General features: G+C 40.6%; 1 protein-coding gene across 1 annotated transcript in view; it reads left to right on the top strand.

Annotated features, from left to right (window-relative positions):
• LOC135570105 (protein eyes shut homolog) overlaps positions 1 to 17,196 on the top strand; it is a 61,309-nt gene that overhangs the window by 6,664 nt on the left and 37,449 nt on the right. Inside the window, exon 3 of the mRNA XM_065016170.1 lies at positions 13,925 to 14,097. Coding sequence (XP_064872242.1) covers positions 13,925 to 14,097 — 173 coding nt within the window. The remainder of the gene's footprint in view (positions 1 to 13,924; positions 14,098 to 17,196) is intronic.

Genomic DNA, 17,196 nt, shown 5'->3' with positions numbered 1-17,196 from the left:
GTTCTTGACACACACCGGTGCGCCTGGCACCTACTACAACACCCCGTTCAAAGGCATTTCAATCTTTTGTCTTGTCCATCACCCTCTGAGTGGCACACATACACAATCCCATGTCTCAGTTGTCTCAAGGCTTCAAAATAAGTCCAAGTTGGTGTTTTAAATGCAGCTATTGATGGGATTTAGCTTTGTAGTCTATTGCCTTAGTCAGTTTGGCTTAATCACCTACTTATTGCAAACACTTTTGAGATAAAATGTACAAAGACAAGAAATATCCACCCAAAGGTTTTTACTTTGAATTCAGAATTGATTCAGAATGCAGTGTTCATTTCAATGATACATTCAGTTTCCTCATGAAACACAAACTGCACCCAACATTATAAAACTATACCATACATTCACTCCCTGAAACTTGTCAAATGGAGTCACTGCAAGGCATAGCTACCGAGGTCATGATCAAACTGGGTTAAGATGTTCTCCATATTTCACAGTGTTCTCCAACACACACACATTTGACAAGTAAAAAATAATAAGCTGTCAGTACCACGGGTGATTTTATAAAACATGTCAAATAACCCTGTTGAAACAAGCCCTGCTGAATCAAAGCAGGGAAATGTAAAGTGGAGGCGGACGGTTATAGCTGGTCATCAGGTTTTGTTCTCGGTTCAACAGAATCATGACCCATCCATCTGGCACGGTTTCCCGCTTCGGATTCTGCAGCTTTGACTCGCTGAAACTGCTACAGGAAACTTTAGCTGCTTAGTTGGCCTTGGTCACCGTAACAGTGGTAACTTTACGTTTTGGCTGGGCATTGGGTCAAAAGATTAAGAACGCGTCTGTATGTAATACTGCCCAGCTAAAGCTCCAGGATGTTTATCGCTGGCCCTGCAGTGGTGGAATAAGACGCCAATATACACAACGTCATTCTGACCTCTAACCACATACTGTAAATGTAATGCCTTCCAGACAATCATGTGTTGTAAGATGCAGTTCAAGTAAATACTATTCAGCGCCATGCAGCACGTAAACAATCTAAAGTTCAGGCTGAAAGTAGTGCATGAAAACCACACAACACACCTAACAGATATTAACAACATCCTATAGGAAAATATACAACATCCTATAGGAAAATACACAACATCCTATAGGAAAATACACAACATCCTATTGGAAAATACACAACATCCTATAGGAAAATACACAACATCCTATAGGAAAATACACAACATCCTATAGGAAAATACACAACATCCTATAGGAAAATACACAACATCCTATAGGAAAATACACAACATCCTGTAGGAAAAACACTACATCCCACTGAAAAATACACAACATCCTATTAGAAAATACACAACATCCTATAGGAAAATATACAACATCCTGTAGGAAAATACACTACATCCTGTAGGAAAATATACAACATCCTATAGGAAAATACACAACATTTTATTGGAAAATACACTACATCCTATAAGAAAATATACAACATCCTATAGGAAAATACACAACATTTTATTGGAAAATACACTACATCCTGTAGGAAAATATACAACATCCTATTGGAAAATACACAACATCCTATAGGAAAATATACAACATCCTATAGGAAAATACACAACATCCTATTAGAAAATACACTACATCCTATAGGAAAATATACAACATCCTATAGGAAAATACACAACATCCTATAGGAAAATATACAACATCCTATTGGAAAATACACTACATCCTACTGAAAAATACACAACATCTTATTGGAAAATACACTACATCCTATAGGAAAATATACAACATCCTATAGGAAAATACACAACATCCTATAGGAAAATATACAACATCCTATTGGAAAATACACTACATCCTACTGAAAAATACACAACATCTTATTGGAAAATACACTACATCCTATAGGAAAATATACAACATCCTATAGGAAAATACACAACATCCTATTAGAAAATGCACATTTAACATTACATTTAAGTCATTTAGCAGACGCTCTTATCTAGAGCGACAACATCCTACTGAAAAATACACAACATTTTATTGGAAAATACACTACATCCTATAGGAAAATATACCACATCCTATAGGAAAATACACAACATCCTATAGGAAAATACACAACATCCTATAGGAAAATATACAACATCCTATTGGAAAATACACTACATCCTATAGGAAAATACACACCATCCTATTGGAAAATACACTACATCCTATAGGAAATTATACAACATCCTATAGGAAAATATACAACATCCTATAGGAAAATACACAACATCCTATAGGAAAATACACAACATCCTATTGGAAAATACACTACATCCTATAGGAAAATATACAACATCCTATTGGAAAATACACAACATCCTATAGGAAAATATACAACATCCTATAGGAAAATACACAACATCCTATTAGAAAATACACTACATCCTATAGGAAAATATACAACATCCTATAGGAAAATACACAACATCCTATAGGAAAATATACAACATCCTATTGGAAAATACACTACATCCTACTGAAAAATACACAACATCTTATTGGAAAATACACTACATCCTATAGGAAAATATACAACATCCTATAGGAAAATACACAACATCCTATAGGAAAATATACAACATCCTATTGGAAAATACACTACATCCTACTGAAAAATACACAACATCTTATTGGAAAATACACTACATCCTATAGGAAAATATACAACATCCTATAGGAAAATACACAACATCCTATTAGAAAATACACATTTAACATTACATTTAAGTCATTTAGCCTATCTAGAGAAAATCCTACTGAAAAATACACAACATTTTATTGAAAATACACTTCCTATAGGAAAATATACCACATCCTATAGGAAAATACATCCTATAGGAAAATACACAACATCCTATAGGAAAATATACAACATCCTATTGGAAAATACACTACATCCTATTCCTATTGGAAAATACACTACATCCTATAGGAAATTATACAACATCCTATAGGAAATTATACAACATCCTATAGGAAAATATACAACATCCTATAGGAAAATACACAACATCCTATTGGAAAATACACTACATCCTATAGGAAAATATACAACATCCTATTGGAAAATACACAACATCCTATAGGAAAATATACAACATCCTATAGGAAAATACACAACATCCTATTAGAAAATACACTACATCCTATAGGAAAATATACAACATCCTATAGGAAAATACACAACATCCTATAGGAAAATATACAACATCCTATTGGAAAATACACTTCCTACTGAAAAATACACAACATCTTATTGGAAAATACACTACATCCTATAGGAAAATATACAACATCCTATAGGAAAATACACAACATCCTATAGGAAAATATACAACATCCTATTGGAAAATACACTACATCCTACTGAAAAATACACAACATCTTATTGGAAAATACACTACATCCTATAGGAAAATATACAACATCCTATAGGAAAATACACAACATCCTATTAGAAAATACACATTTAACATTACATTTAAGTCATTTAGCAGACGCTCTTATCTAGAGCGACAACATCCTACTGAAAAATACACAACATTTTATTGGAAAATACACTACATCCTATAGGAAAATATACCACATCCTATAGGAAAATACACAACATCCTATAGGAAAATACACAACATCCTATAGGAAAATATACAACATCCTATTGGAAAATACACTACATCCTATAGGAAAATACACACCATCCTATTGGAAAATACACTACATCCTATAGGAAATTATACAACATCCTATAGGAAATTATACAACATCCTATAGGAAAATATACAACATCCTATAGGAAAATACACAACATCCTATTGGAAAATACACTACATCCTATAGGAAAATATACAACATCCTATTGGAAAATACACAACATCCTATTGGAAAATACACAACATTCTATGTGAAAATGCATAAAATTATATTGGAAAATACACAACATCCTATTGGAAAATACACAACATCCTATAGGAAAATACACAACATCTTATTGGAAACACACAACATCCTATTGGAAGATACACAACCCCCATATATAGACAAATGGCTTGGGTGAGGTCTACTACATTATCCTGTCTGTCTGTCTACATAATCAATCACCACAATCATTGTATTAATGACAAATAACCACCATGGCAGCATTTCACAGAGTGTATTGGACTACAGTCATCATCTGACATGTCTTTAGATCTGAGCCTTACAACTGCCACTTCATTAGTAGAGGTTGACTCCCTAATGGGACCCTATTCCCTGCCAGACCCCTGGTCAAAAGTAGTGCACTATACATGTAATAGGGTGCCATTTGGGACGCAGACAGAGCCGAATGTCCGATATAATAAGGTCATCATGGTATTGAGGTTTGGCAGACATCTGCTTATCTTAGAGAGATACGCTATCTTTGTCTTCTTACAGACATTTTCCATGAAATAGCTGTGTGCTATAACAGTCACCACTTTTCTGGGACGGCTTTCCACTAGATGTTGGAACATTGCTGCGGGGACTTGCTTCCATTCAGCCCATTCAGAGCATTAGAGGGGGCGGGCACTGATGTTGGGCGATTAGGCCTCACTCGCAGTCAGTGTTCCAATTCATCCCAAAGGTGTTTACATTTACATTTATTTACATTTATGTCATTTAGCAGGCTCTGTCCAGAACTTACAAACATCCTTTGCCCACCTTAAGACATCCATAGGAAAACTTTACAATAGTGCATCTAAATATTTTAAGGGGGAAAGGATACTTTACCACATCCTATTTGAAAATAGGTGGGGTTTCACGGTGTCTCTGATTGACTGCTGTCCTGGCATAAAGGGATTTGTTCCACCATTGGGGGCCAGAGCCGAACAGTTATTGACTGGGCTGCACCAAATACTCAGTGGTAGGGAGGCGAGCATCCAGAGGTGGATGAACGCAGAGCCCTTGTTTGGGTGTAAAGAGCCTGGAGGTACTGAGGTGCCGTCCCACAGCTCCGTGGCAAGCACCATGGTCTTGAGAGCCTCACCCAAGCTTCAACTGGAAGCCAAATACGGACAACATCCACTCTTGGAAAACACCAGACAACATCTATGAGTTGTAGGAAGATGGCACAGGCAACCCCAACAGCGAGTTGCAGTAATCCAGACAGATGACAAGTGCCTTGGGTGAGGCTTCCTAGTGACAGGGTTATCTGCTGTTGTCTGTCTACAAGAACGGGCCACAATCACCACAAAATGTTGTTAATGACAAATTCTTACGCTCTGGGAGGAGGACACATGGAGTTGTCAACCGTGATGAGATCATGTATTGGGAGGAAGACAGTCCATCTTGACATTCAGCTTAGGTGATCTGAGCACTGATATGTCTGCAGACATGCAGAGATGCATTGCCACCTGGTCATCAGAAGGGGAAAGGAGAAGATTAATTGTGTATCGTCTGCATAGCAATGATAGGAGAGACCATGTGAGGTTATGACAGAGCCAAGGGACCCATTCCTAGAACAGAGCCACGCTGTGGTGAGAGCAAAAGGTGAGGAGACAGATTCTATACATGTAATGTCAGGTAGGACGCAATCCAAGCGTTACGCCGGAGATGCCCAACTCGGATTTTGTGGAGAGGATCTGATGGTTAAAGTATCATCATAGGTCTATTGAGGGAGAGAGTTTTAGCAGTGCAGGGCCTCCGTGATCAGAGAAGAGCAGTCTCAGTTGAATGACTAGTCTTGAAACCTGACTGATTTGGATAAGAAGGTCATTTTCCATGAAATAGGGAGTTTGGCCAACAGGACACACAAGAGTTTTGGAGAGAAAAGAAAGAAGGGATACTGGTCTGTAGTTGTTGACATCAGGGATCATACACAGAAGGGGTGCAACTTTCTGTTGAAGACAGGTCCAACATGAGTTGATGAGCGAGGTGAGGTAACAGAAGGTCTCCAAATGGTCTGGAGAAAGAGGAGGAATAGGGTCCATCATGGGCAGGTTGTTGGGCGGCCGGCAGACCATTTCATCTGGAGCATTAGAGGGGGAAAGAGGTCAGAGCACAGGGTCAGGGTCAGTGTTCCAGAATCCAGCGGTGTTTGATGGGGTTGAAGTAAGGGCTCTGTGCAGGCCAGTCAAGTTCTTCCCCCACCGATCTTGACAAACCATTTCATGGACCTTGCTTTGTGCACGTGGGCATTCTCATGCTGAAACAGGAAAGGACCTTCCCCAAACATTTGCCACATAGTTGGAAGCACGGAATTGTCTAGAGTGTCATTGTATGCTGTAGCATAAAGATTTCACTTAACCCCAGACCATTATTCCTCATCCACCAAACTTTACAGTTGGCACTATGCATTGGGGCAGGTAGCGTTCTCTTGGCATCCGCCAAACCCAGATTCGTCCGTCGGACTGCCAGATGGTGAAGCGTGATTCATCACCCCAGAGAATAGGATTCCACTGCTCCAGAGTCCAATGGCGGCAAACTTTACACCACTCCAGCCGACGCTTGGCATTGCGTGTGGTGATGTTAGACTTGTGTGTAGGTGCTCCGCCATGGAACCCCACTTCATCAAGCTCCCGATCAGTCCTTGTGGTGACGTTGCTTCCAGAGACAGTTTGGAACTCGGTAGTGAGTGTTCCGACCGAAGACAGACCATTTTTACGCGCTAATCATTTTAGCACTCGGCGATCCCGTTCTGTGAGCTTGTGTGGGCTACCACCTCACGGCTGAGCCGTTGTTGCTCCTAGACGTTTCCACTTACAATAACAGCACTTATAGGTGACTGAGGCAGCTATATCAGAGCAGAAATTTGACGAACTGACTTATTGGAAAGGTGGCATCTTATGACGGTGCCACATTGAAAGTGACTGAGCTCTTCGGTAAAGCCATTCTACTGACAATGTTTGTCTATGGAGATTGCATGGCTTGATTTTATACACCTGTTAGCAACGGGTGTGACTGAAATAGCCAAATCCATACATTCGAAGGGGTGTCCACTTACTTTTGTGTATATATAGTGTATTTTGTATACAAATCCAACATGCCCCTGTTAAAGTAGACTATGTACTGTATATTACACTGAACACATTTTAACACAGACATAAGTGTTCATCATGTGGCAGTTTGTAGATAACAGGTCAGACATACCATCATGTGGTAGTTTGTAGATAACAGGTCAGACATACCATCATGTGGCAGTTTGTAGATAACAGGTCAGACATACCATCATGTGGTAGTTTGTAGATAACAGGTCAGACATACCATCATGTGGCAGTTTGTAGATAACAGGTCAGACATACCATCATGTGGTAGTTTGTAGATAACAGGTCAGACATACCATCATGTGGCAGTTTGTAGATAACAGGTCAGACATACCATCATGTGGTAGTTTGTAGATAACAGGTCAGACATACCATCATGTGGCAGTTTGTAGATAACAGGTCAGACATACCATCATGTGGCAGTTTGTAGATAACAGGTCAGACATACCATCATGTGGCAGTTTGTAGATAACAGGTCAGACATACCATCATGTGGCAGTTTGTAGATAACAGGTCAGACATACCATCATGTGGTAGTTTGTAGATAACAGGTCAGACATACCATCATGTGGTAGTTTGTAGATAACAGGTCAGACATAACATCATGTGGTAGTTTGTAGATAACAGGTCAGACATACCATCATGTGGTAGTTTGTAGATAACAGGTCAGACATACCATCATGTGGCAGTTTGTAGATAACAGGTCAGACATACCATCATGTGGTAGTTTGTAGATAACAGGTCAGACATACCATCATGTGGCAGTTTGTAGATAACAGGTCAGACATACCATCATGTGGTAGTTTGTAGATAACAGGTCAGACATACCATCATGTGGCAGTTTGTAGATAACAGGTCAGACATACCATCATGTGGCAGTTTGTAGATAACAGGTCAGACATACCATCATGTGGCAGTTTGTAGATAACAGGTCAGACATACCATCATGTGGCAGTTTGTAGATAACAGGTCAGACATACCATCATGTGGTAGTTTGTAGATAACAGGTCAGACATACCATCATGTGGTAGTTTGTAGATAACAGGTCAGACATACCATCATGTGGTAGTTTGTAGATAACAGGTCAGACATACCATCATGTGGTAGTTTGTAGATAACAGGTCAGACATAACATCATGTGGTAGTTTGTAGATAACAGGTCAGACATACCATCATGTGGCAGTTTGTAGATAACAGGTCAGACATACCATCATGTGGCAGTTTGTAGATAACAGGTCAGACATACCATCATGTGGTAGTTTGTAGATAACAGGTCAGACATACCATCATGTGGCAGTTTGTAGATAACAGGTCAGACATACCATCATGTGGCAGTTTGTAGATAACAGGTCAGACATACCATCATGTGGCAGTTTGTAGATAACAGGTCAGACATACCATCATGTGGCAGTTTGTAGATAACAGGTCAGACATACCATCATGTGGCAGTTTGTAGATAACAGGTCAGACATACCATCATGTGGCAGTTTGTAGATAACAGGTCAGACATACCATCATGTGGCAGTTTGTAGATAACAGGTCAGACATACCATCATGTGGCAGTTTGTAGATAACAGGTCAGACATACCATCATGTGGCAGTTTGTAGATAACAGGTCAGACATACCATCATGTGGTAGTTTGTAGATAACAGGTCAGACATACCATCATGTGGCAGTTTGTAGATAACAGGTCAGACATACCATCATGTGGCAGTTTGTAGATAACAGGTCAGACATACCATCATGTGGTAGTTTGTAGATAACAGGTCAGACATACCATCATGTGGCAGTTTGTAGATAACAGGTCAGACATACCATCATGTGGTAGTTTGTAGATAACAGGTCAGACATACCATCATGTGGCAGTTTGTAGATAACAGGTCAGACATACCATCATGTGGCAGTTTGTAGATAACAGGTCAGACATACCATCATGTGGCAGTTTGTAGATAACAGGTCAGACATACCATCATGTGGCAGTTTGTAGATAACAGGTCAGACATACCATCATGTGGTAGTTTGTAGATAACAGGTCAGACATACCATCATGTGGTAGTTTGTAGATAACAGGTCAGACATACCATCATGAGGCAGTTTGTAGATAACAGGTCAGACACATTTAGTTGCCAGTGAAGAGAGTGGCGGTCACTTCATCCTGCAGGAGCCACATGAGTGGTTAACACTTAAAGCCTACCACCTGACTGAGCAGTGTGTTAAAGCTCAATCAGAATGGAATTGATGTTTAACAGAGGCCCATAAAGCAGGACACTGACCTTACAGCTGATGATCGTGTCATCATTAGTTCCTGCTGACCCTAAACACTGTGTATACGTCTGAAATGGCACCCCTTTCTCTATATAGTGCACTAAGTTTGGCACCATATTCCCTATATAGTGCACTAAGTTTGGCACCATATTCCCTATATAGTGCACTAAGTTTGGGACCATATTCCCTATATAGTGCACTAAGTTTGGGACCATATTCCCTTTAAAGTGCACTAAGTTGGGGACCATATAGTGCACTAAGTTTGGGACCATATTCCCTATATAGTGCACTAAGTTTGGGACCATATTCCCTATATAGTGCAGTAAGTTTGGCACCATATTCCCTTTAAAGTGCACTAAGTTGGGGACCATATAGTGCACTAAGTTTGGGACCATATTCCCTATATAGTGCACTAAGTTTGGGACCATATTCCCTATATAGTGCACTAAGTTTGGCACCATATTCCCTATATAGTGCAGTAAGTTTGGCACCATATTCCCTATATAGTGCAGTGCGTTTGGCACCCTATTCCCTATATAGTGCAGTAAGTTTGGCACCATATTCCAGAAATAGTGCAGTAAGTTTGAAACCATATTCCTTATATAGTGCAGTGAGTTTGGCACCATATTCCCTATATAGTGCAGTAAGTTTGGCACCATATTCCCTTTAAAGTGCACTAAGTTGGGGACCATATAGTGCACTAAGTTTGGCACCATATTCCCTATATAGTGCAGTGAGTTTGGCACCATATTCCCTATATAGTGCAGTGAGTTTGGCACCATATTCCCTATATAGTGCAGTGAGTTTGTCATCATATTCCCTATATAGTGCAGTGAGTTTGGCACCATATTCCCTATATAGTGCAGTGAGTTTGGCACCATATTCCCTATATAGTGCAGTGAGTTTGGCACCATATTCCCTATATAGTGCAGTGAGTTTGGCACCATATTCCCTATATAGTGCAGTGAGTTTGGCACCATATTCCCTATATAGTGCAGTGAGTTTGGCACCATATTCCCTATATAGTGCAGTGAGTTTGGCACCATATTCCCTATATAGTGCAGTATAGTTTGGCACCATATTCCCTATATAGTGCAGTGAGTTTGGCACCATATTCCCTATATAGTGCAGTGAGTTTGGCACCATATTCCCTATATAGTGCAGTGAGTTTGGCACCATATTCCTATATAGTGCAGTGAGTTTGGCACCCCTATATAGTGCCACCATATTCCCTATAGTGCAGTGTGCAGTGAGTTTGGCACCATATTCCCTATATAGTGCAGTGAGTTTGGCACCATATTCCCTATATAGTGCAGTGAGTTTGGCACCATATTCCCTATATAGTGCACTACATACAGTATTATGCATAATATCTATTTTAGGGTGGTGTTCCAGAAGCTTCCTGTGACCTGCCACTCCTGGAATGTACATACGATTACCTGATGGAAATTCAATACAACCAGGTCTTAGATCTACAGTACATATGAGATTAACATGCTACTATGGTAACATTTACTATGTTAAATATTCACCTTTTAATGAAAATAGATTAAAACATTTAGCAATTTCTTAAAAATAAAATGTACTGCCTACTATGTCATAATTTAGTTTAATATTCATTGTAACAAGTCATCAGCTGTTATTTAAATAAGTGTGTGAATTACTTCTGTTCACATTGAGAAACATTACTGGGTCATTCATTCCCGCGTCCCAGGTGGCTCCTTATTCCCTATATAGTGCACTTCCTTTGACCTGAAGCTGGGACGAGGCCGTCACTGACCACCACATGGAAGGAGATGAAGAAGATCATCAAAGAGGACACTCGCTGTTTCAAGTTCTCAAGTTTGACAGAAATAGTTCTCAAGTAGTGACAGAAATAGGGCCAGAATTAGGGTTAGGGCCACTATATTAGGGGTTATATTAGGGGTTATATTTAGGGGTGGGTATATTAGGGTTAGGTTAGGTAGGTATATTAGGGGTTGGGTATATTAGGGGTTAGGTTATTAGGGGTTGGGTATATTAGGGGTTAGGTATATTAGGGGTTAGGTATATTAGGGTAGGTATATTATGGGTTAGGTATATTAGGGGTTAGGTATATTATGGGTTAGGTATATTAGGGGTTAGGTATATTAGGGGTTAGGTATATTAGGGTTAGGTATATTAGGGGTTAGGTATATTAGGGGTTAGGTATATTAGGGGTTAGGTATATTAGGGGTTAGGTATATTAGGGGTTAGGTATATTAGGTTAGGTATATTAGGGGTTAGGTATATTAGGGTTAGGTATATTAGGGTTAGTTAGGTATATATTAGGGGTTAGGTTAGGGTATATTAGGTATATTAGGGTTAGGTATATTAGGGTTAGGTATATTAGGGGTTAGGTATATTAGGTGTTAGGTATATTAGGGGTTAGGTATATTAGGGGTTAGGTATATTAGGTGTTAGGTATATTAGGGGTTAGGTATATTAGGGGTTAGGTATATTAGGGGTTAGGTATATTAGGGGTTAGGTATATTAGGTGTTAGGTATATTATAGGTTAGGTATATTAGGTGTTAGGTATATTATAGGTTAGGTATATTAGGTGTTAGGTATATTAGGTGTTAGGTATATTAGGGGTTAGGTATATTAGGGGTTAGGTATATTAGGTGTTAGGTATATTAGGGGTTAGGTATATTAGGGGTTAGGTATATTAGGTGTTAGGTATATTATAGGTTAGGTATATTAGTTAGGTATATTAGGGGTTAGGTATATTAGGGGTTAGGTATATTAGGGGATAGGTTAGGTATATTAGGGGTTAGGTATATTAGGGTTAGGTATATTAGGGGTTATATATTAGGTTATATATTAGGGGTTAGGTATATTAGGGGTTAGGTATATTAGGGGTTAGGTATATTAGGGTTAGGTATATTAGGGTAGTATATTAGGTTAGGTATATTAGGGGTTAGGTATATTAGGGGGTTATTAGGGTATATTAGGGGTTATTAGGGGTTAGGTATATTAGGGGTTAGGTATATTAGGGGTTAGGTATATTAGGGGTTAGGTATATTAGGGGTTAAGTATATTAGGGGTTAGGTATATTAGGGTAGGTATATTAGGGGTTAGGTATATTAGGGGTTAGGTATATTAGGGGTTAGGTATATTAGGGGTTAGGTATATTAGGGGTTAGGTATATTAGGGGTTAGGTATATTAGGGGTTAGGTATATTAGGGGTTAGGTATATTAGGGGTTAGGTATATTAGGGGTTAGGTATATTAGGGGTTAGGTATATTAGGGGTTGGGTATATTAGGGGTTAGGTATATTAGGGGTTAGGTATATTAGGGGTTAGGTATATTAGGGGTTAGGTATATTAGGGGTTAGGATGCTATTTGACTGATAATATTTACCACTGTTAACAGTCAGTGTGACATTTATGCTGAAAACAAGACTCGACTTTACAGTCTATTTCCCTTCCTTCTAAGCCGCGTTCCATACAGTCATTCCAACAGTTCTAAATTCCGGCGACAGAAGGTAAATATTTAATTTCTAGAAGCCAGTTTCTGGAGGAGAAAGTGAAGGAAAATAGATCCCGCAGTGCTGGCTGCTCAAGGCCCATTATTAATTTATAGACGTGAAACCCCACCAATGCCTTCTCTATCTGATATTATACCTTTGGAAAGTGTGTGCCTCTTACAGAGGAGCTTATGAAGTGTAAATAATATGACTAGCCTTGCCTCCACTTCCTCTCCAACCCAGAGATAAAGCCATGAATATGAATTGAGAAAAGGAGAAGGAGATAGGGTAGGAGAGTCATGTGTATACTTTTTGGGCCATTTGTTTGCTCAACCACTCCCAATCATTGGTTTCCTGCAGGTTATTATGTGCATCCTAAATGGTGCCCTATTCCCTATATAGAGCACTACTTTTGACCAGGACTCATAGGGAATAGGGTGTCGTTTGGAACAGTGGTTATTATCTGCATTCACTGAAAGCGCAGATGTGTTTACATTTTTGTAAGGAGCTGAAAGAGGCAGAACACACACACACATATGTACATGCGCCGACACACACGCACACACGCACACACACACACACGCCGACACACACGCACACACACACACACACACACACACACACACACACACACACACACACACACACACACACACACACACACACACACACACACACACACACACACACACACACACCTGCTGTTGAATCTGATGTGTTATCTGAATTAAATCTATAACATAACACCTGTCCATCTCCTCAACCAGCCAGTCCATCCATCTAACGCGGCAGCTCCCCTTTCTGCAGAGCTCCAGTATGTCATACTGGATGTTATCCGTCTGGGACTGATGGAGATATTGTTCATGTCTTAACTCGTCTCTATTGATTCATCACAGAGTTTAATACAGTGTTTTCATTCATGAAGTTGTCGATTATTTGATCATCTCTCTCTCTCTCTCTCTCTCTCTCTCTCTCTCTCTCTCTCTCTCTCTCTCTCTCTCTCTCTCTCCTGTACCTAGATAGAAACACATCACTAGAACTACCAGGGTCCATTTCCCCTTGGTCCTAATGATCTCTCCTCTCTGTGTGTGTCTGTCTCTATCTCTCCCTGTGTATAGTGATGCAGAGGACTGGTTCTGTGAGTGCCCTCCTCTCTACTCTGGTCGGCTCTGCCAGTTCACAGCCTGTGAGTGGAGCCCCTGTGGTCACGGAGCCACCTGTATCCCCAAGTCCCACCAGGAAGCTGTGTGTCTCTGCCCTTACGGAAGACAGGGCCTGCTGTGTGATGATGGTAAGATATAGACACAATATGTTATACATAATATATAACATTATAGTTATACATAATACATGCGTATCACAGGAGGCTGCTGAGGGGAGGACGGCTCATAATAATGACTGGAACGGAGCTAATGGAATGGCATCAAACACCAGGAAACCATGGAAACCATATGTTTGATGTGTTTGATACCATTCCACTGATTGCCGCTCCAGCCATTACCGCAAGCCCGTCCTCCCCAATTAAGGTGCCACCAACCTCCTGTGAAGCATATAATACATAGAGTGTGACAGGTCCTGCTGTGTAGAGGAAGGTCAGACCCACACATACAGTACTCTAATACCCGTTTCACACTACTGAGCCGTGCCGAGCTGTACTGCACTGGCCTGGTTAGTCATTCACATTGACCGTTGTTGCTGGACACTTGTTCTTGTTTGAAAGGATGGCGTTTGATATGTCCAGCACAGTAAGGATCATGTTGGCACAGATGTGTGTAAAGGATACAAAACTTCAGGGCATCAGACCTGGTTTCAAATAGTATCCGTTTTCTTTCAAATATTTCAAATGAGCCTGATTGACCTGGCGTAGAGCAACGGGACCAATATAATAGTACCAAAAGTGCAAACCCCACCTAGCTGGCACTCCAGGCAGGTTCAAATCAAACACTCAAAGTATGTGAAAGAAAACACATACTAGTTGAACCCAGGTCTGCTCCACAGTCTCAGGGATCGGTTGAGAGGCAACAGTGGAGAGATGAAAGATAGTGAAGAACAGCAAGGAAGTAAAAGGGAGAAGTTAATGAAATGGAAATCCTGCTGGGGGAAAAAGCTTGTGTCTTCCTTTGCGAATGGATTTTCACATTAGGGTGATAATAATCAATAGCTTTACAAAGTGTATCTATCTACTCTGCTGGATGTTCCAGAGAGGCGGTGGAGCTCTGATAAGTTCTTAAAAGGATTTTTTCTAAGTAGCTGGCTGGTTTAGTGCGTTGGTTTTCCAAGCAGTCACCTTTAATAAGGGTTAACCTACAGTCAAGGATTGTGTCCCAAATGGGACCCTATATAGTGCCCTACATTTTTATCCAGAGCAACTTATAGGAGCAACTAGAGTTAAGTGCCTTGCCCAAGGGCACATCGACAGATTTTTCACCTAGTCATCTCGGGGATTCGAGCCAGCAACCTTTCAGTTACTGGCCCAACCTCTTAACCGCTAGGCTACCTGCCACCCTACTTGGGCTTTGGTCATAAGTAGTGCACTATAAAGGGAAAAGGAGTGCACTATAAAGGGAGAAGGAGTGCACTATAAAGGGAAAAGGAGTGCACTATAAAGGGAGAAGGAGTGCACTATAAAGGGAGAAGGAGTGCACTATAAAGGGAAAGGAGTGCACTATAAAGGGAGAAGGAGTGCACTATAAAGGGAGAAGGAGTGCACTATAAAGGGAGAAGGAGTGCACTATAAAGGGAGAGGGAGTGCACTATAAAGGAGAAGGAGTGCACTATAAAGGGAGAGGGAGTGCACTATAAAGGGAAAAGGAGTGCACTATAAAGGGAGAAGGAGTGCACTATAAAGGGAGAAGGAGTGCACTATAAAGGGAGAAGGAGTGCACTATAAAGGGAGAGGGAGTGCACTATAAAGGGAGAAGGAGTGCACTATAAAGGGAGAGGGAGTGCACTATAAAGGGAAAAGGAGTGCACTATAAAGGGAGAAGGAGTGCACTATAAAGGGAGAAGGAGTGCACTATAAAGGGAGAAGGAGTGCACTATAAAGGGAGAGGGAGTGCACTATAAAGGGAGAAGGAGTGCACTATAAAGGGAGAGGGAGTGCACTATAAAGGGAAAAGGAGTGCACTATAAAGGGAGAAGGAGTGCACTATAAAGGGAGAGGGAGTGCACTATAAAGGGAGTTCACTATAAAGGGAAAAGGAGTGCACTATAAAGGGAGAAGGAGTGCACTATAAAGGGAGAAGGAGTGCACTATAAAGGGAGAAGGAGTGCACTATAAAGGGAGAAGGAGTGCACTATAAAGGGAAAAGGAGTGCACTATAAAGGGAGAAGGAGTGCACTATAAAGGGAAAGGAGTGCACTATAAAGGGAGAAGGAGTGCACTATAAAGGGAGAAGGAGTGCACTATAAAGGGAGAAGGAGTGCACTATAAAGGGAAAAGGAGTGCACTATAAAGGGAGAAGGAGTGCACTATAAAGGAAGAAGGAGTGTACTATAAAGGAGAAGGAGTGCACTATAAAGGGAGAAGGAGTGCACTATAAAGGGAGAAGGAGTGCACTATAAAGGGAGAAGGAGTGCACTATAAAGGAAGAAGGAGTGCACTATAAAGGGAGAAGGAGTGCACTATAAAGGGAGAAGGAGTGCACTATAAAGGGAGAAGGAGTGCACTATAAAGGGAGAAGGAGTGCACTATAAAGGGAGAAGGAGTGCACTATAAAGGAGAAAAGGAGAAGCACTATAAAGGGAGAAGGAGTGCACTATAAAGGAGAAGGAGTGCACTATAAAGGAGAAGGAGTGCACTATAAAGGGAGAAGGAGTGCACTATAAAGGGAGAAGGAGTGCACTATAAAGGGAGAAGGAGTGCACTATAAAGGGAGAAGGAGTGCACTATAAAGGAGAAGGAGTGCACTATAAAGGGAGAAGGAGTGCACTATAAAGGGAGAAGGAGTGCACTATAAAGGGAGAAGGAGTGCACTATAAAGGGAAAAGGAGTGCACTATAAAGGGAGAAGGAGGAGCACTATAAAGGGAAGGAGTGCACTATAAAGGGAAAAGGAGTGCACTATAAAGGAGTGCACTATAAGGAGAAGGAGTGCACTATAAAGGGAGAAGGAGTGCACTATAAAGGGAGAAGGAGTGCACTATAAAGGGAGAAGGAGTGCACTATAAAGGAGAAGGAGTGCACTATAAAGGGAGAAGGAGTGCACTATAAAGGGAGAAGGAGTGCACTATAAAGGGAGAAGGAGTGCACTATAAAGGGAGAAGGAGTGCACTATAAAGGGAGAAGGAGTGCACTATAAAGGGAGAAGGAGTGCACTATAAAGGGAGAAGGAGTGCACTATAAAGGAGAAGGAGTGCACTATAAAGGGAGAAGGAGTGCACTATAAAGG

The sequence above is a fragment of the Oncorhynchus nerka genome, unplaced genomic scaffold (assembly GCF_034236695.1).
Source record: "Oncorhynchus nerka isolate Pitt River unplaced genomic scaffold, Oner_Uvic_2.0 unplaced_scaffold_1103, whole genome shotgun sequence".
Classification (NCBI taxonomy): domain Eukaryota; kingdom Metazoa; phylum Chordata; class Actinopteri; order Salmoniformes; family Salmonidae; genus Oncorhynchus; species Oncorhynchus nerka.
This window is presented reverse-complemented; position numbering and strand designations above follow the sequence as displayed.